The sequence below is a fragment of the Corvus hawaiiensis genome, chromosome Z, assembly GCF_020740725.1.
Source record: "Corvus hawaiiensis isolate bCorHaw1 chromosome Z, bCorHaw1.pri.cur, whole genome shotgun sequence".
In the NCBI taxonomy this organism is placed as follows: Eukaryota; Metazoa; Chordata; class Aves; order Passeriformes; family Corvidae; genus Corvus; species Corvus hawaiiensis.
Genome location: NC_063255.1, coordinates 7,456,198 through 7,476,346, shown reverse-complemented (window position 1 = coordinate 7,476,346; position 20,149 = coordinate 7,456,198). Strand labels below are relative to the sequence as shown.

The window sequence follows — 20,149 nt, the reverse complement described above, 5'->3', positions numbered from 1 at the left end:
TACAGTTTTTCTCCCTCCTTATATTACATTCTTCACTGCAGTACCGGAAGATGGCTCCATCTTACATCTATAAGGGTTGAGATCAGCTACCATGTACTTCCTACATGAAATCATCAAGTTCCAGGTGTCCCAGTATTTGCGCATTTGAGTCAGCTGAGGCTGATCTCACTTTCTTCACCAGTGTTCACCCTGGAGATCAATAGAAAACAGCGACCATACTATGATTATCTACTTAGCTACTTATCCAAGACAGAGCAAAACTGCCTACAGACATGAACACCTCCAGGACCAGGGAGAGATCTGAACCCAGGTATAGTCCATGTTTCTGTATTGCTTTTGTGTGGCCAGGTTTTGGCAGAGTGGGGGTACAATACAGGTGGCTTCTGTGAAAAGCTGGCAGTGTCCAAGAGAGCCAGTACCAGCTGGGCCCAAAATGGACCCACCAGTGGCCAAGGCAGAGCCCATCAGAGAAGATAATAACACCTCCTTAACATAATAAAAAATTAACATATTTAAGAAGGAAAAAAGTTATTGCTCAGGTGTAATTGCACTCACAGAAGAGCAGGGTGACAATATGTGACAGGAACAGCCCTGCAGACACCAAGGTCAGTGCAGAAGGAGGGGCAGGAGGTGCTCCAGGCACCATAGCTGAGGTTCCCCTGCAGCCCTGATGTAGACCATAGTGAGGCAGCTGTGCACCTGCAACCCATGGAGGACCACAGGGATGCAGAGATCCGCATGCAGCCCATGGAGCAGACCCACACTGGAGCAGGTGGATGCCTGAGAGGAGGCTGTGACCCCATGGGAGTCCTGACCTGGAGCAGGCTCCTGGCAGGGACCTGCAGGCCCAGAGAAAGGAGCCCACGCTGGAGCAGGTTTCCTGGTAGGACTTGTGACCCTGCAGGGAAACCACACTAGTGCAGGCTGTGCCTGAAGGACTGCACCCTGTGGAAAGGGACCCACACCTGAGTAGCTCCTGAAGAACAGTAGCCCATGGGAAGGGCTCAGGCTGAAGAAATTCATGAAGAACTGTCTCCCACGGGAAGAACCCCACGCTAGAACAGGGAGGACTCCTCTCCCTAAGCAGTGGCAGGAACAGCATGTGATGAACTGACTGTAACCCCCATTCCCTGTCTCCCTGCACTGCTGCAGGGAGGAGGCAGCACCCAGGAAGGGGAGAGAGGTGGGGACAAGGGGTTTTTTTAAGATTTGTTTTACATTTCATTATCCTGCTCTGACTTAAATTGGTAGTAAATTCTAGGTATTTCCCCAAGGCAAATCTGGTTTGCCCATGACAGTACTCAGTGAGTGATCTCTCCCTGTCCTTAATTCAACTCATGAGATTTTTTTTATATTTTCTCTCCACTGTCCAGTTGTGGAAGGGAGTGATAGAGCATTTTTGGGTAGCTGGCATCCCAGTAATTATTGGTAAAGCCTTGGTAATTATTTAAGATGATTTATGCCTAATTTGTTAACTTAATTAATGCCCAGGGCATTTGTGCATAGTTTTCATCATTGCTTTATCGGTTTCTTTAAGCTTGTTGTGGTGGTGGTACACTGCTGTGGATGGCTGTGCTAGCCCTCATACTGGCCAGAGGAAGCCAGATATTGTTGCTTGACATGGCCGCAGCCATATTTCAGCAATTTGAAGAAACTTTGTGAAGTAGAGAAGTGAGAGAATTAGGGAAGGGAAACAGATGCTTTCACTGTTCACTGTGTCTGGTTTTGTACTTTCTTGGACAGTGTCAATATTGCCAGCCCCAAGCTCAGAGTTTCAGTTGGGAGCCAAGTCCCAAGAAATTATGACATCAGTTTCAATGTGCTAAAGGATTTAGTTTGGGCTTTTTAACACCATCTCTTAAATTGAGCACATGGCTGCTGATTTCTGAGTCTCTGAGTGCACACATGCAATGAAGTGCATTCGCCTGTAGAGAAGTTTATTGTGGGGTAAACAAAACTTTTCCCCAAAAACCTTGGTATATTTTTAAACATCAGATGAGGTTCCTGACTAATTCTGTGCAGATAGGTCCTAGGCTGCTAGCAAAGCATTCAGTAATAGCATGGAATTTGTGGTACATCTTTAACAGGTGAAAACATTCTCTGTTCAGTAGGTAAGCTACTTGGCTCCACAAGATTACAAATACTTCAATATATAAACAAAGGGGGGAAAAAACACACAAAACTTCTTTATGATGCAATGTTTCACCAGAGCCCATTTATGTTTCTTTTTTTCTTAAATGCCAACCTGGGAATTTAAGATGAGACTTCATACTGGTGGCTTCCCAGGCGCAAAGACCAGGATATACTCTAGAACAGGCTTGAGGTTTTTTTGTATACAGCTCTTTTCTTACGCTCATGAAGTCTGTGTATGTTACAAGCTGAAAACTAGCAATGTAAATTTCCTAAATGCCTTTAGAAAACCAAGAACTCAGCCACTGCCAAGAGAAACATGACTTCCTAAAACTGGACAGCATTGCTTGGGTTTCCTTTGAAGAAAAAAAAAGGAGGAAAAAATGGTGAGCGAGCCAAATGCTTGAAATATGTAAGACAGAGCAATACAGGAGTTAAGGGGAAGCTGCATAGGAAGCAAAGCAAAGACCAAAATAAAGAGCAGGAATGGCAAACTAAAAATAACAAACAGGAAAGTGTGACACAGCTGCAAGGGCTCTGGTGCATTCTCCCCCAGCATTGTACCTTTTTTTTCAGGAACATACTAATATTGTGTTTGGATTTCAATGGCATTCCAAACCATTATTTGTTCTTCAAAAATAGATGTTTCTCTTGTGAGGAAGAAAGATATTCTCAAGTAACATTCATAGGATTTCAGTTGTTCCAGTTTATCAAAAAACACTTTTGTTAGGCTCAGTGTTTTCAGAGCAGAAAAACTGCATCAATTACGTCATTTCATGAAAAATTAGTCTGTATCTCCTTAGGACAGTGAAGATAAGCTCATGCATAATCAACTGTTGCCCTTAATTTCAGCTGAGTTTTTACTTGACAGCTTTCAAAAGTAGGAAGGGAGCAAGTGCATGATTCTGAGGTACAACCACTTTGGATGCACAGTGGATGGAAGGGGATCAAGGAGGATCAGGAGCATCATGTACTAATAAAGTTAAGGAAATCTCTGTCTTTTTCTTCATCCAAACACAAGTTTGTTTGTTTACACAGAGCATTTGTGGGATCAGGAAGGCAGCTCAGAGGTCTGCCAGGGCTGTGGCCGGATCCCAGTGGGCGCCTGCAGAAAAGCCAGGCTCTCCAGGCGTGGGTGCCACAAAACCACCCAGCCATGACTGAGGCACCCAGCATATGTACAGGGGCCACTGCCAGCTGCTGCAAAGGAGAGAGGAAGGAATACTTCAGTGTTTGGAGGTCATGCTATTTTAACACCTATTTGACTGCTAAACTTACCCATCCTGAAATAATTAAGCCAAGTTGTTGAGTTGTGCGTCATCTCTGGCCGCCCAGAAGATAGATAGTGCCACTTTTGGAAGAGTAAGAAAGCCTGAACACACCAGTTTTTCAGCCCCAGTTTCCGTGGACACTCACAAACCCTGATGAAAACCACATTAAGATGTGCCAAAGTGGGGATCATAGTGTCTGGCAAGTTATCAGTTCAACTTGTAAAATTCCTATTTTTGGCAGACACAAGAACAGGAAATATTTACCAATTTTGCAGGTGTCAGGAAATATTTTCTAAGTGCTGCTGTGACCTGACAGTCCATTTAAATAGATAGCAAACATGTACAGAGGTGATAATAAATATATTTTAATTTAAAATATGTACTTTGATATGTTTGCTCCAATATCTGTGTCCTAGCAGACCAGAGTGGCAAATTCGTGTTTTTTGTTTTTAATCACACTACAATGATTAAGCAGTGATAAATCTCACAATACTAGTGTGGATGTTTTATACAATGAAAACATACATTAGAGTACATTAAAGATGTTTCTCACTGTTCCTCTCCTTTCAAGCTCCTCCTTTCTCCTGACTTGCCAGCTGTGAATTCAGAGTTTGCTCCTTTATGGTAAATGAAACAGTGTCAAGGAGTCGCAGGCTCTGCTCCAGAGCTAAGTATTCCCTGGCATGGTGATGGCCAGGCCAGTAAGATAAGACAACTTCCAAATCCTTCCTGTACTGGGAATGGCCAAGGAGTTGGTTGTTCTGAGTAGGCAGCTAGGATCCAGCCACCTTGTTTTGGAAATGAAAGTGGTTGGAATGGTGTGGACACAAATCATTCTGGACATGGGCCACCACTCAGCTTCTGCAATTGTGAATGGTCCCAGCAATTTGCTGAAATAGATGCAAATGTTGTGAAACTGTTTCTGTGGATTTGAGAGCAAAAGCATGCCTAATCTGCATGCACCATGGCTGTACCATCACCAGCAGGCTTACTCTGTCGTTAATAGATAGACACAATAGACAGTGATGCTTTCAGTTGTTTTTTTTATTGAACAATAATAATATTACACTCTTTAAAACCAACTGACTTACTAGATTTACATTCAAGAACTCATAATGTCATTTATGACACTGATGCAAAATATTAATAATGTATGCAATATTTACTACATTCTTTAAATATTTATCATCAGTCTGCTGGAAGACCATGGGTTTGATCCTGCTCTCACTGAAATAAAGAAAAAAATTACTTTTGATATCAGTAGATTAGAATCAATACACTTGCTTGTAAATGGCCCAAGATAACATTGTTCCGTCTCAGACCCTAACATTCAATACAGGTTAAAATGTGGCATTATGCTAGTTTGAGACTTATGTTTATATGTCTCCAATTATCATGGCACTTTAATCCTGACATTTGCATGTCTACTGCTGTCATTATCCTCTTGTTGCAGATCAGCATGATTCACTCTGCTTTCCCAGGTGAAAGCAACCTGCTTCCACAGATGTTGACTTTGGATCTCTTTAAGGGCATTAGAGCTTCTGTTGTTCATAGTTTTTAAAGTATGCTTTCAGATCCTGAACTAAACTCTGGCTACTGTACTGTGTGTTCCTTCTTTCACTGAAGTCATTGTCAAAGCTCACATGGATTTCAAAGGAAATATTAAAATCAAGCCACACTTCCAATGAGCGTACTCTGTGTTACAAGGCAGCTCCTAAACTCATGGAATCCAGGTTCACTCTGACCCAGCAACATCAATTTTCATTATCTGTGAATCTGGTTGTTTCCAGACATATTAGCAAACCCATCTCAGTGGTGATTTCTGATTTACACGTGTATCCTCCAATTTAGACTGAATGAGGGACTGCCCATTCCTGCAACACTCTAACACATATAAGTTTTGCTCCTGGCTGAAATGGGACCACTTGCTCATGCAATTGATAAACAAAGGACTGGGTACCAAAACTGTAGTCTGTGGCTGCACTATCACTTGCTGAGGGTCCAAGTCTTCCCTACCCGGGATCAAATAAACTCCCTGCGAGTCACATCTGGGCCATAGCTAGCAGTGAAGATGGAAAATATGAAGGTTCCTTTGCTGGCCTCTCACCGCTCTTCCCAAAGAAATGCAGACGTTGCCTTAATGACACCAACTAGCTGGTTTATAGAAACATATATATTTAAATAATGGTAAGCAGCTTGTTTTGTTTCAGATCCCCTTCTACAAATCGGTAGAATTTACCAATCTGCTGTTTCTCTGTACAAAATTTAACGTTAGAAATCCAACTAAATACAATATATGTCTGCAGTGTCTTGCCTAAGTTATTCACAATGTATGAACTGAAATGCTGGGTATTTTCTCACTGAAGAAAGGCATATTTATCTCTGAGGAATTGTCACCAAACTTCCAAAAACTAGAAAATTTTTAACAACTAATGTTGGTTTATTTAATGTACATTGTTGTGCTTCTGTTGTTATTGTTATCAAGATTCAGGGGGTTTCCTTCCATCAGAGGTGTAGTTTATCTGTGTTTCTTTCATGGTGTTCCACACCAATAGTATCACTCACCTAAACTGTCCCCTTAATTCAGTGAGAGCTTTCCCAGCCCCAGGCTGCAAGAGTCAGCCTCTGGCATTATTTAAATGATCATGTTGGGTTTTTAGTATTACTATACATTCAAAAAACCACAATACATTTCTCTGTTCAAATACTTATCAAAACAAATATCAAAAGTCATATACACTGTACAATCTATTTTTAAGTAAACATTTGTCACTAAAAACTGGTCACATTTGACCTTCAGAGATTACATTTTCATACGTTATAGATCTACTTTGTTCTTAAAGTGTGTTGTTGCATATTCAATAATCTGTGAGAAATGCATTCACCTGAAAGTCTTACAAGTGTAAGTAAATATCAGCGAGGATTTAGCCATTTCATTACTGGAGAGCGAATAACTTTCTCTTTAACGAATTCCTCTTTTACAGAATTTCCATCCCCTGATGCCATGTCATTGTCTGAAAAAAACCACAAAAATAAAGATGGATTTCATGAATATGAAAGCTTTAAAATATTGTCCCGCAGCAATGTCCCTGGTTTTAGGAATACTTAGGAAAATCCTTAACTGGCAAGTTTGCAAGAAACTCACTAAATTACGTCTGCTTACCTAGCTGTAAAATTTCTACCAAATTAATGCGTAAGTCATATCTGCTTTCTAACAGTTTAAGCATAAGGCTGATTATTTGACTTCAGTTTCCAGTTCTGACTGTAACACTCACTCCAGTGTGACACAGGCCCAAGCAACACATCCTCAATAACTACAGCAGCAAATTAAACTTCCCTGCAGCTATTCCCTGACTGAGGCCAGCTGGCATGGAATATCCTGATGCGTGCCACTAAACTCTCTTACTCTCCAAAAATAGGTAAAAGATAGTCCATTTGTCAACTGGAAACAGTCCCTGGCTGAGGCTGATTCCTGAGCTGTGACTGAGGTTGTCTAGCACAGCTAGCTGGCCTGGGACAAAGCGTGCTGTCCACTGCCCTACCGTTTGACCGTGAAAGGAGTCAAATTGCAATGCACAGGACCATGCTCTGACAGCTTTAAGTTTGCTAAGGTATATGCAGGCATAGTGGTCTTTATAAAACACATGGGTCAGATTATGTACAGAAATACAGAAGTCTTTACAGCTGTTTTAATTTGCTGAAGATCACCTAGACACTATAGCTACTTCCAAAGACCACTTTTAAATGAAAGCCTGTTTGACCATCCCATGGAGTACTACTCATAGTGTCCCTGATCTGCTAACAGTGATGGACCTCTGAGGACAGAAATCACTGGGAAACTTTTGCAAGGGTAAAAAACACCATTTGTTTCTGAGAAGTGAGTATCTCATCCCGTCTGGGATAAGTCAAGCAGTTAAACATTGGGGCATCAAAATCTTTGGGACCAAAGGCAAGTGGGGAAGTGGACAGGGGAGGAGGAACTGATGAAAATAGACAGTCTGGGAAGATCTGGAATATAAGCTAGATACAGAAAAAAGCAAGCACCCTTATTATTGTGGCACCCTCAGTAATAAATAGAACAAGGAAAGGCAAAAGCGCACAATCACGTAGAAAACTACAAAAATACCAAGGCTGATTTATTAGAGGGGTTTTTTTGAGATCATTTTAAATGTGATATAAGCACAAGCTGAAGACATTTGCTACTATCTAACTTTCTCTAAGCAGAGAATGGGAGAAAGATAAATCTTGTGTGAAGACAGCAAATTCCATATAGCTTAATATAACAGGAGAAAATAAAAAATTGCACACCAACTGCAGTTGGAGAAGAAATAAAATCCAAAGACCTTTAGGTGAAACCCTATAAAAGCTCCCAGTAGGCCTAAGATTAAATCTCTGGTTTGATTTTTGTTTTTTTTTTTCACTTCTAAACATTTGTATTTATTTTGGTTTGGTTTTAAATTTAGAGTAAACATCATTCAGACAAATATACCTCAGGTGGGAAAAAAGTGGAAAATTTTTAATCCCACCTCTAAAAACTTCAGTGATCTTTCCTTGGTGCACCAAAAACGCTCCAGTTTCTCACACTCCTTTTTTTTCTTCTTTTACTTTTAATTCTGGACAGACCTATTACAAGCTACAGACATAAATGTAAAGGAAAGAACTTCTTCCAGAGATACTGTGACAAATGACTACAATAAAATGTTTAATAAAACAGTTCTCTGACAACTGAAAACTTATAAAGCTCTGTCCTCATGGGGGAAAAAAAGTGTTGTTTTTACTATGTATTAGCTAACAGTAGTAAATAGTAGTGAAATAGTAGCAATGTAGCAAAATCCTGAACTGACTGATGCAAACCCTAGCACAGCCTCCCTTTGCACAGGTGATGTACTGCTAGCACATGCAACAAAGTATTTCAAAATATGTTCACCATGTGTCACAGCTCACCTAATTCCTTGCCACATGTTAAGGGAGCTGCCAATAAGAAAAATAAACCTACCTTGTGTTGTTACTTGTTTGCACAGCTCCACCAAAGTACCCATCGAGTGGTAGCAGATCATGTGCAATGTGTTTTCTGCTAAAATCAACTGTCCTGGAAGGTCTTACCTGTGTGTGAAGATATTTTTCGTCGATTTGGAGGCTTTGAAGCAGACAGTTGAAAAAACGGGAACTTCAAACATTTCCCTGTTACTCTGTCACAGATGCCAGAGGGACAATTGCAGGTTTTCCTGCATTCCATTCCATAGGTACCATAAGGACACTCTGGAAAAAAAGATATTGCAAAGCAGTTCTCAGTGATCCAACTCAGCTGCTGTCTGAATAGCTGGTCTGCTTGAAAGTGGAAAACCTTTGAGTGGAGGTCAGCTAAACCTTAGCTACAGGATTTCAGCATGCTGACTGGTTTTTACAAGTATTTTCCAGTATTAACAAAACTTGACACACATTACATACATCATTTCATTTCCTGTAACTTATTTACAGTGTGCCACTGGTAATCCTTCTCTGAAACACTCTTAGATTTAAATGCACTCTTAGATTAAATTGCCTTAGTTAAAGGCAAAATGAGTATGTAAGTACGCAATCACAGAAGACTTAGTTAAAGGGCTAGCAATGAATTCAGAAAAGAAGATGACTCCAGAAATTCCTGGAATTCACTATGTGATTCACTATGGTATTTTCTGACTTCATGACTGTTGTGACTTAGATCTGCAATCTGATGCTGGTGCAGGGCTGCTGTGGCCAGGGCCAGCAGTCTGGGTGGAGGATGCAGCCCGACCTTGAGGAGCTATCCAGCAACTCATCCTCTGCCTGGAGAGGCTACTGGCTCCTGGGGAGTAGCCTCCCACCCAACACCTTTTCACACAGCAGAGTTTTGTCTTCCTGTGGCAGACAGCTCATCCGCATCTCCAGCCTAAAGAGTGAGTATGCCCTGAAGGGATCTCTGGCACTAAGGCAACTCCCTGGTTGTACTGGATCTGGTCACATAATGCCCCAATTCAAACCTCATATTCCTGAGCAAGCTCGTGGAGGAGCACCAAAGAGCAGATGTTAGGATGGAACCAAATGCTTTCCAAAGAAAATTAAGTCAGGTACAGGAGATTTGCCCTATCCCTTAGCTGACACATATCACATGCTAAATCATATATCTTCCCAGAGGGTTTAAACTAGGGGCTACAGCCCTTGTCTTCCTCTTGCCTTGCTGTTGAACAGGATACCTTCTCAAAACCATTGCTAAAGAGATGGAGACTGGGAAGATCCATGTATAACATACATTTTCCAAACCCACAAACAGGTGATCATTCCCAGCAGAGGTTTGAGATATGCCATGAGAAAGGCCTGTATGTTCAAACTGTCCTTTCCAACCCAGGCTACATGGTCACCTCAAATAGCAAGGTCTGAAGAGTCTCTAATTTACCTCCTAAGGGCAGATGAACGACTATTCAGGGCTGGATCAGGATCAAGGATCCATCTAGCCCAGGCTTCCACAAAACACTTAAGAAAAGTGATTGTAGTAAGCACAAATGATACCTCCCTCCTCATTTTGTCTCTCCTTTTCAGCTATGGCATATCCTGATCCAGTCCTAGTTTCTGTGCATATAGCACCCCAAAAGAGAATTATCTTTTTCGGTTTGTCCAGTCTCCTCTTGAATGAATGCAAACTTTTAGCTTTGCCATAGAGCCTAGGCAAGATGAAAATCAAGCTAATGCACTATAGCGCAGCCAACATTTTACAATTCTCTGTGTATCAAACAGATATGGTCTTATAAATGAAAAGCCCTAGAAGATCAACCAGTTCCCTGAAAGGCACTACACAGCGAGTCACTCCAGCAAGGAGAATCTTACAAGGTCTCACCACACTCCCCTTCCTAAGAAGGACACTCTTTGATCTGCTGCTTGTCCACATAAAACAAAAACAAAATCTCACGCAAGTGAAACAGTCCTTGTGTTCACATCTTCCCTGGGAGACAAGCAAAGAGCACACACTACATGGAGCATCAATCTGCCTGCTGCAGGTGCTCAGCCTGGAGAGATGGGATTCAAAGATGTGCACAACAGCATAGAAACAAGTCTGAGCCCAAAGCACTTCGCTCGGTGTGGAATAATCCTGGTATTGATGAGGCTCTTCAGATTTCATGAAACTGAGATCTGAGTCAATTTTTCTTTTGGAAGGTTTTTGTTCAACAGGATCCTGCTCCTAAATAAATTGCAGATTGCTCCCAGTGGTTTAATGGAAGCAAGGGCACCAAAAAAGTAGTTTGCTCCTGGCAATAATGACATTGCCATTGATAATAATATGATGCACTCTTCTAATAATAAAAATATCCCCAAAAATTGCTCTGGAACATATACAGCCCATTTTAGAAATAAGAAATTGAAGAACACAGAGTTCAGATCATTTTTTCAGAACTTCAAAGTAAATCGGTAACAGGAAGCTAGAGAGAATTTAGCCATCCTGCCTCCGTCAGTTATTACAAACATGGAAGTTATTAAAATGAGTGAGTGACCTGGTATCATAGCTGTAAATGGATATATAAAATAACAGTATCTGGCCCCAGAGAGAGATTATGCTATCTCAGAGCCGAGATGAAGAAAGAAAAATAATTCAAAATTACATCTATAATATTTAGTGGAAAAAAATATATGGGGAATAGAAGATTTAAACACCAATTTACAATTCTAAGTCAACATATTGCTTTACAGAAATTAAGGAGAGTTTTTCCACTGACTGGCTGGGAAAAAAACCCAAGCATTTTACTTTGCATTTTCTACAGAGCATCCGAGATTCAGCTATGGGGATTCAGATTTCATGTCCCATAATATTTGTTTTTTCCCAAAGTGTGCTATTGCAAAGAATAACACACTTTGGGAAAAGTGTTTTATATTCCTCCTATAAGGAAAGTGAAAAGTACGCACTAATTCAAAAGAACTGTTAATAGAATTATAGGCAGTATCTTCCACTGTGGTAGTTTTTAATAAACTGAAGATCAGTCAATTATCTCAGTGAAATACTCCTCTGGTGAGTGCACCAAAGATACAATCTTTATATGTAAGTTCTACTCGTTTGCAATAAAAGTGCTATATTGGGTTTCACACTGTGTGCAACCATGCCCACAAGTTTTTTTTTAAATAAGGTAAATAAGTGTGTGCTGTATGTGAATCAGCCTGGGTGTTTTTTGCAGTGTCTGGTCCTAAGTCATTACTTTTACTGAGTCTATTAATACTCCTGATATTTAACTATCTATTCAAGATATTCCCACTTTTAAGGAAGTTATTCTAAGGCTTATCTGTATTTACTTACTGAAGTGGTACACAAACAGGAAAGTCCACTGCATTCATGCTTTGCAAACTCCTTTTTAAGAAGCTTATTTTTTAAGATATTAATTCTACTTCTTACAAATATAATACCTTCTCACCTTTTAAAGATTCCCCTGTTTACATGGAGTGAGAATAGCTCCTAAATGAAAAATGCCGTTATAGCCTCTGACTAATGAAATCAGCATGCAACATACCTTGTATAAATTGAAAGCAGTGCCTGGCTGCTCATCTCACAGTCAACTTCTGTTCTGTTATTGCCATCTTTCAGGCAGGAGGGTTTCTGTTTGCCTCCCCTGAACACATCCCTAAGATAGCTGAGCATCTCAAAGGTAGAACTAAATTAAACAGAACAAAGTCTCCAGGCACTCAGGCAGTGCTCCTTTCTCCATCCCTCAGACTGAGCACCTGGTTCCTGGGCAGGCAGACGGCAGTGCCAGAGGGAGCATCACTCCCAGGAGTGTGCAGCAGTGACAGGGACCCTGTGACAAGGTTGGACTTGCGGGATTAAAGTCTTAATAATTTATAGAAAGCCACCCACCAAATCAACTGAAGGAACAGGACTAGTGCCTGGGTCTCCCAAGCCCCAGTCAAAAATCTCATCTCCAAGCACACCCTATCTGTATTTCCTCACACACGTTCCCAGGTGTAAACAACACTGTCACATTAATAACCCTGCCCCACTACATGTAACACCTTTTGATGACAGCAGGTATTTCCCTTTTTTCTTGGCTAAGGGCTGAGCTGGAAAAATCCAATTTTAGACTTTTCAAGCAGGAGGCAAACTCTGCATGTATGTTGCTGTCAAATTGCCAAAGCGGGTGCATACAAAGTGAATATCATTACCTTTGCAGATACCAAATTCATCACCAAAGTCATCCTCCTCAGTGTAAAACTGGCACTTCAGCCCAGGACCACACTTGACACCATCCATACCCGAGACTGTACGATAGCAAGTCTCCCCCAGAGCAGCTGCACACACTCTGCAGCAGCCACAGTCATCCAGCACTGTTCGCTTACAGCGCACAGTGCTTTTGCACGCGTTACTGTCACAGGGATCGGGGCAATCCACTGCGTATTTCGCGCTCCAAGAAGCTCCAGCATGCACGGGCATCAGGAGGAATGTGAGGAACAGGAAGCCCTTCATGTCTTGCAGGGGTAAAATCTCCATCCCAGAGAGCAGGTCTCAGTGCTCAGCCTGCTGGTGCCTCTTGCTGAGGGAAGCAGCCGTAAAGAATCCAAAGTGGTAGCTGCACACATCAGCCTACAAGTTTATGAGCTTTATACAGTGTGTTGCCCACATGTTGCACCGTCGTCAGCTTCCTCAATCCGGCAGCGCTGCTCCTGCCAGCCTCCCTTGTTTCAGTTTATGAAATCCAGGATGAAGGTTGGATTAGCACTCTGCTGCCATCCAGGAATTGAAAAGGCTGAGCTGATGTAATCTGTTATGTTTAGTTGGTTGTTTTGCATGAGGTCTAAAAACTCTCTCACATCCGTTTCAAATGCTCAAGGACGTCTGCCAAGAGTAAAAAAAAAGTAAAAAAACAATCAGCCCCGAGGAGGTTGCATACCTTCCTGCAGGACAGGGATTGCTCTGACGCTGGGCACACTGCTGACAGGAGAGCTCTGCCTTGCTATCAGAGCTTGTACAGCCAGAAGAAAATCACACTGAGTCATCTTACCGCTGAAAGAATAATCTTTAATAGAATAAATCCTTCCCATATTCTTTTAGGGGATATGGACAGTTATTTTGAGGAATTAAATGAGATCATGTCATTTAATAGCCAGACTCGGATTTTTCAGTAGCTTTTTCTGCCTGCATTTAAATAGTACTTCTTAATCAGTGTTTAAGTGAATTAAACATTTCATCCAAAGATTACTGCCAGAACTGAAAACCGGTCAGACAAAACCCATCATTTTGTGGGATCTTCCAAAGGAAGTTCAGGAGAATGAGCAATGAGCTGCCCCAACTTCACAAACAAAGGGGAAATCCCCATCCATCATCAGCACTGTCTGCACAGCCTTAACATACATCCAGGGGGCTGATTCTTCTCCTCTTTACACCACTTCTATTCTTACAAACTTTATGGGATGCTCTGATGTTGCTCTTGAATGAAATCAATGTAAATAAACAGAAAACAAATCTCAGTTTCCCCTGTCTCCCCTCTTAGACTTTATTTATCCTGCCAGAGCCTTGACAAGAAACAGCAAAGTGGAGTCCAGTGAAACTGATGAGCCACTGGAGAAATGAAAATTTCTGCACTTGAAAAAAAATCTACCAGAAAGGAAAAAAGAAATAAGGCTAGGTATAAATAAACCTCTGAATACCAAAAGTTGTTGCCAGTAAATTTATTGGGAACCAAAGCGAACTTGTCAAAAGATGTCACTTGGGAATCCTGTGTCTCGAGTGGGCTAAGGACACTGCCAGTAGGCTACCAAATAAAATGAAGAACTAGGCTAGAAATACAAGAGAGCAGGGAAGCCTTTTCTTCATGAATGCAAATGTGAATTGATAAATACACAACCAAAATTCTTAATTCTTCTGTCTTGTGAAGAAAATGGAGAAAACCAACATACTGTATGTTATATTTTGGTAAGTTGTTCACACACTTCTGGTGTATGTGGGTGTAAGAAAGAGGGGAGGGGAGGGGAGGGGAGGGGAGGGGAGGGGAGGGGAGGGGAGGGGAGGGGAGGGGAGGGACTGGCCTAGGTGTAAGAACACTTGTAGATATTCATCTTATACTGTACATAATTACTTGGAACATAGTTCTTCTAATCACAGTTGTTGGCAGATGTTTACACGCACAAGCTTGTGCATGGTTTTACATACATTCTTGGACCAATTAATGAATTTAAAATATAAAAAATTAAAATGTTAGGTTGAGGTCACATACAAACCAAGGAAATATTACTGGTAGGTATGAGCTGGCAGCAAATAGCAGTTGTAGACAGCTTCATCTTCAAAATACAAAGCAACTATCCCCTAAGAAGTGAAAGGAGTACTTCAAAGATGGAAATGAGAATTACAGCTAAAACCAGAGGAGGAACACAAGTTTAAGGTTATAATGAGCAGATCAATTAGAAATTTATGTCCTACCACTGACTCCATCACAACTAAAACATGACAAAAGCCTGTTTTAAAAAAAACAGCAGTCCAGTATTTCTTCCACAGTTCTCAGGTCAGCAGAATAATGTGAACCACTGCCCATGGCTGCTGGCATAGCAACAACTAAAGTTGACGTTGGTTTCTATTAATAGGTCAGGCTGTAACCTGTGGGACTGAGGAGCCAATGTAAATCCCACTGGGCAGTCCCTCAGCTCACCCTTTAGTTAATTCACACCTGCACTTCAAACTCATGCCTGCTTGCTTGCTCAGAGGAGATAACAGATGATGTGCAGGTGTGCAGACCCATCCACACATGTACTTAGACATTTATGCCTGGTAGTAACCACCAGCTGATAAAATCCTACTCTGTAAATATTTATAGGAAATGCTCCTTGTCTAGAACACCAAGCAAGATCCAAAAGGGCTACATTTTACATTTGGGTTTCTCACAGGAAAAATGTCCTAGAGAGATGATAAATAAAAAAATTACACACAGATGTGGTGAGGGAAAGAAATTGTAAAAGGAATCAGCACACTCCCCTAGCAACTAGCCAATATTATTTGGAATAAAATGGAAACTGTATCTTATGCTTGGAGCTAGAAGCCAAAGTGAATTATTACAATGGATTAAAAAATACGTGTAATGGAAGAAAACAATATGAACAGATAGACGTCTGGCTTGCGCATGAGTATCATGGAGACAATAAGGATACTATGATCTTCCACACTGTCCACTGATTAAATAGTGAAATAAATCCAATGTCACTCTCTTTGGTTTTAATATTTCTCTGTTGTTTTACCTGTTGAATCCATTAAGCTTTCCTTTCCAGTGAAAAGCTTAATCTGTAAAACCGTGAGCTAAGGTCTTCCATGAAAATTGATGCAATGGGAATTAATGAAGCTTCCTCAGATATCAACAGCAGAAAATTTGCCACCATTTTTTAACTTGTTGTATAAATATATTTCAAAGGTGGTAAGACCTTCTAGATCAGATCAGAGCTATTTTTTTTTTCCAAATTTACAGCGTAAATTGTCTTTGTGCCAGCTTACATCATAATTACATCACCATGTATAATGTTTGGCACTCCTTCTAGAAGCAGAAAAGGTTTCAACCCTTGGGTTCCATGCTTTACAGGAACCAAACAATCTAATAGCAGTGAGCTGTGTTCCAGCTGAATACTTCTGAGAACCATTTTTCTAGCTCTTTTGTAAATAAACTATTTCTCAAGCAAAAGCAGCCTGTGGGATGGTCTTGTTGATGGTCTTGTATTTATGCCCTCTGAAAAGTCTGACCCCACCTGTTAAAAATACCCATGAAATGGCAAACATCATGTTACATGATTTTTTTGTGCTGATATATGGGCACAGTCTATTGACTAGGTTAATAGGCTTTGTTCATTTTACTCTTTAGACAGAGAAACATTCACCTCCACTCTTCTGAACTTAAGCGTTCTGGCCACTGTTGCTATCCAGTCTTTTGAACGCATGAAGTCGGGATAAGCAGGAAGCACTAATATCTCTTTAAACACAGGTAAATGTTTAATGCATGACCCTTGTTGTTCACTTCCTAAAGACAGTCCCTAAACTAAAAATATGCTACCACACATTCCTGAACAATCCAACCTTTTCCCAGGCTTCTTTTACAAAAAGCCGTAGGCACAATGCTATATGAGAAGCAAAAATTCAAAGGGAAACACCGAAAGGAAGCTGAGCTGCAAAGTCCAAAATGAAAAGCCAGAAATAGGAAGTAAGAGATAAGAATCAGGAAAGTGAGATAGCGGCAAGGACTCCCCTTTGTATGATTTCTTTTCTTGTATCTTTTCAATGAATTGCTAATTACTCTTTGTTTCAGCTGTAACATAGCAACTCAACTTCACTCTGGTAAAAATAGATGCTTTGGGACATTTCCTACTTGCTGAAGGCAAGAAATGTTTACATGCTTTCTCCAGGCAGACCAGGTGCTCTGCAGAGAGCTGGGTAGGCACAAACTGCAGGAGCTACTATAGAAATGACTGGATATGGAGGTTACCTGTAGAGAGACTCAGGAATAAGAGCCACAGCTTCTTTGGAGTACAGCAAAAATATACTTGCCCATATGTCTGTGTGCAAATACATGGCATATCCAGCCTGGCAGCTGCTAGCCAAACCTACTGCACATGATTTCTTCTCTGAGTTTGCCATTGAAATGGAGCTGGGCCCTGTCTGTGCTACTTACAGAGCCCATGTGGCACTGTCCTGTTCCTCCATGGGCTCCGGTCATGGCTGGCTGATTGCAGGACCTCTGCCCTATGTCACCTCTTCACAGAACAGGTATTCCCAGTGATTTTACAATCACCATAATAATCTTCATAACAGAAATTACTGACTTTCTATCAATTCAGTCATGAATCAAGTAAAATAGTTCTTCTGTGCTTGGAAAAGGTGTTCAAGAGGCAAAAAAATCACAGAGTGGTGTAGAAGTTCTACTACATGGCAGCAAGGGTCGATTTTTTCCATGGTGAGCAAGTCTGAGTTTGTCACTCACAATATATAGGTAGTTGATTTAAATGGAAAAACATGATAAAAAAATATGTTGTGACTCTGTTATGCTGAAAACTTTTTTTAATACTTTCTAGTCATCTACATTTCCAGAGGAGGAAAGATGTTCAGTGCCCAAGACCTCCAAGATCTAGGGAATTTCTGAACAGTACAAGAAAGTCACATACCTTTTCTATACTTCAGAAAATTTGTTTGTCTGAATACAATGACTGATTACTCGCAACCCAAAATTCTGCCTTCACACACACCCGTCTTACCAATAGTTTTGTCAGGAGCTGTTTCTCTTGTGACACTTCTTGCTTCTAGGAATCTAAATCACCCCAGGTAAGTCATATGTGCACCTAGGGAGAAATAAAGCCTTTTTGTATAGAAAAACACCTTTTAAGGACTGATCGTCAAATATTCTGTTTCTTTATCAATAAAAAAATAAGATATGAATGATGGTTCTTTGCATGTTCTGCTTAGGTGGTCAGGTGTCCATATGGTAAACAATTTTAATACTGAGATAATGTGACTATTTACTCCCTCACTGTTTGACATAGTAAATTGATGTAGGAACACACACTCATTTCTCTATCATCAGGAAGCTTCTGCTCTCAGTAGTTCTCTGCAGAACTAGAATAAAAGATATTAGACTTGAAAAAGCGTTTTCGTCAGTTTTTTCAGGACATGAACAGTAACTCAACAGTCAATAAAATTACAAATACCATATGGATTTTTTCCTTTCTCTATGCAATCCAAATGGTAATTGTACTCCGACTCTACCAGTCCCTGATAACTAAGCCAAATTCCCATTGAAGTAATGTTTGTTCTTGGTACCTGTGCAGAATCTCAAAGTGCAGAGTTTGATTTTCAATTCCTAGGTATAGATATTAGAATCAGGTATTTTAGGATTGGTGGGGAGTATCCTTTTGCTTGCAACTCAAGTTGATCTTGATCTCTGCTTTTTAAGATAAAAAAGTTGATAATCTATAGACCCGAAAGGAAATAGAACCATATCTTAAGTATTAATGTGATTTCTACTTCTCTGTACTAAAACATGCCTTTTGTTGCAATTAAGTAGTGCTATTGTCTTACAACACTTCTGCAAATATTTTAGCCATGCCTTATATATAGTTTAGACTTGACTAAGTAGCTATTTCCTGTAATGAATGACAAACCTATTAAAAGCTTGTTATCTTCTTGTGCTCCATGTGTTGCTAACAAGCAAATCTGTAGTCATATGTGTGAAATCTTGGGTTGTTTAAGTTAGGATTAGGTGTCCTCATGAGCTAATACTTCCATGTGTTCTTTGCCATATAGCCAGGATGACTTCCACTGGCAGAGAAACGTCCATTTGAATTAATTAACTTAGATAAGCAAGCTTATCAAACTTACCTTGATCATCATTTTTCATTAAAAAGAAATCTCTCCCTTTCGTAAGTATTCATCTTTGAAGTATAAAGGTTTTCCAGAATTATTAGGTGATCCCAGAAAGACCAGAAGAGGACTTCTGATTTCCTAAGTAATTCAACTTCAGGGAAGAGACAGACAATGCCTGAAAGGAGTCAGGACACCAATGGGAACTATTTTTCAGATTTTTCCAGTGTTGCACATACTTGCTTTCCTTGGGATGAGTGGCTGTTTTATTCGTACTTCTCTCTGCCACACAGTCTCTCTGGCTCAGCCTTAGTCCTCATCATACTGCTTTTCTCCTTTATTATACTGTGTTCTCTCTCCGATCTATATGCAAGTTTACTTATGCCACACACAAAAAGCACCCTAAAAATAGGAGTGCAATAGGCTATATCCCTTCATTCCATCTTTATTGCTTTCTCTTGTTCACAGTCCTCACACTCCATCCATCTTGTCTATCCCAGCTGAAGCCTCTGAGAGTTTGGATTAACTGGAGCAAAGGAGACTTTTGGTGGCCGGTCCTCAGGCATGTCCGTGCTATATTAAATTGATATCTACTTCCATGAACAGGTTTGGACAAAAATTGAATCAGTATCATGGCTTCCATGAAAAGAGACAACAGTCAGGGTCTCCAAGAACAGTGCAGTTGGAGGGACTTAACACAGAACCATTTGTTTCCCCAGTGTGGCAAGAGGATTTTCACACACATGCTCCCTAAATCCTTTGTCCTTTGCTCCATAAATCATATGGTCGTGTTTTCAAATATCTTTTTTTCTTTCTCTGGGGCACATATATTGTGGGTGAATGCTGATCCCAATGAATCAAGTGCTGTGTCTCTCATTTCAGCAGGGCCAGGATTTCACATGATACTTTCAATGTTTTATGATCTCTACTGTGTTTTTTTTACTCAAAATATGGAAAGTAATGTTTGCAAACAAGCTCTAATTAGAAAGCAATGAGGCGTAACAGCTGCGAATCGTCTGTCACAAATTTGGTCTCACTGAGAAACAAAACTGCTAGAAAGCTTAAAATTATAAGCTATAAACCTACAAAGAGCCTAATCACTTCCAAATCTATTTTAGCTTGTATTTCATTATTCTCAGCTTTCTTAATATATTGCTAAAAGAGGTGTCATAAGTAAGCAATATTACAAGTGCAGAACACAACCTTGTGATTTTACTCAGAAATGTGATAATTTATATGCACTTATATATACTCAGCATATATGACAGAATAAAATATAATACACAAGTAGTCTTGGTTTTCTTATTTTTTTCATTGATCAACCTTAGTTATTTGATCAAAACTTGATGATAATTTTCAGTCATTCATTTAAATGCCCAGAAGATTTATTCTTTAAGAAAACCACCTGGGGAAAAAAAGTATGAGTGAAATATAC

General features: G+C 40.3%; 1 protein-coding gene across 2 annotated transcripts; it reads right to left on the bottom strand.

Moving 5' to 3' along the window:
* Positions 1–4,427: 4,427 nt before the first annotated feature.
* On the bottom strand, positions 4,428–19,541 carry ESM1 (endothelial cell specific molecule 1). Of its 2 annotated transcripts, XM_048292826.1 has the most exons (5): positions 18,733–19,541; positions 17,613–17,696; positions 12,558–13,227; positions 8,505–8,660; positions 4,428–6,415 (listed from the first exon to the last, which is right to left on the bottom strand). In XM_048292826.1, exons 3-5 carry the CDS (start codon positions 12,880–12,882, stop codon positions 6,315–6,317), a joined length of 582 nt encoding a protein of 193 aa, XP_048148783.1. In that variant the 5' UTR covers positions 12,883–13,227; positions 17,613–17,696; positions 18,733–19,541; the 3' UTR covers positions 4,428–6,314. The 2 variants fall into 2 exon arrangements, with proteins under 2 accessions (XP_048148783.1, XP_048148782.1); XM_048292825.1 differs by lacking the exons at positions 17,613–17,696; positions 18,733–19,541 and having other exon boundaries at positions 12,558–13,303.
* Positions 19,542–20,149: the final 608 nt, after the last annotated feature.

Bases quoted from the DNA above. Each gene is read 5' to 3' on its own strand.
- ESM1 (XM_048292826.1), bottom strand. From the start codon at position 12,882: ATGGAGATTTTACCCCTGCAAGACATGAAGGGCTTCCTGTTCCTCACA. The intron at 8,661-12,557 runs GTAATGATATTC...CTTTTTTTCCAG, and splicing joins TGAATTTGGTATCTGCAAAG to AGTGTCCTTATGGTACCTAT. The intron at 6,416-8,504 runs GTAAGACCTTCC...GGTTTTTTTCAG, and splicing joins AAAAATATCTTCACACACAG to ACAATGACATGGCATCAGGG.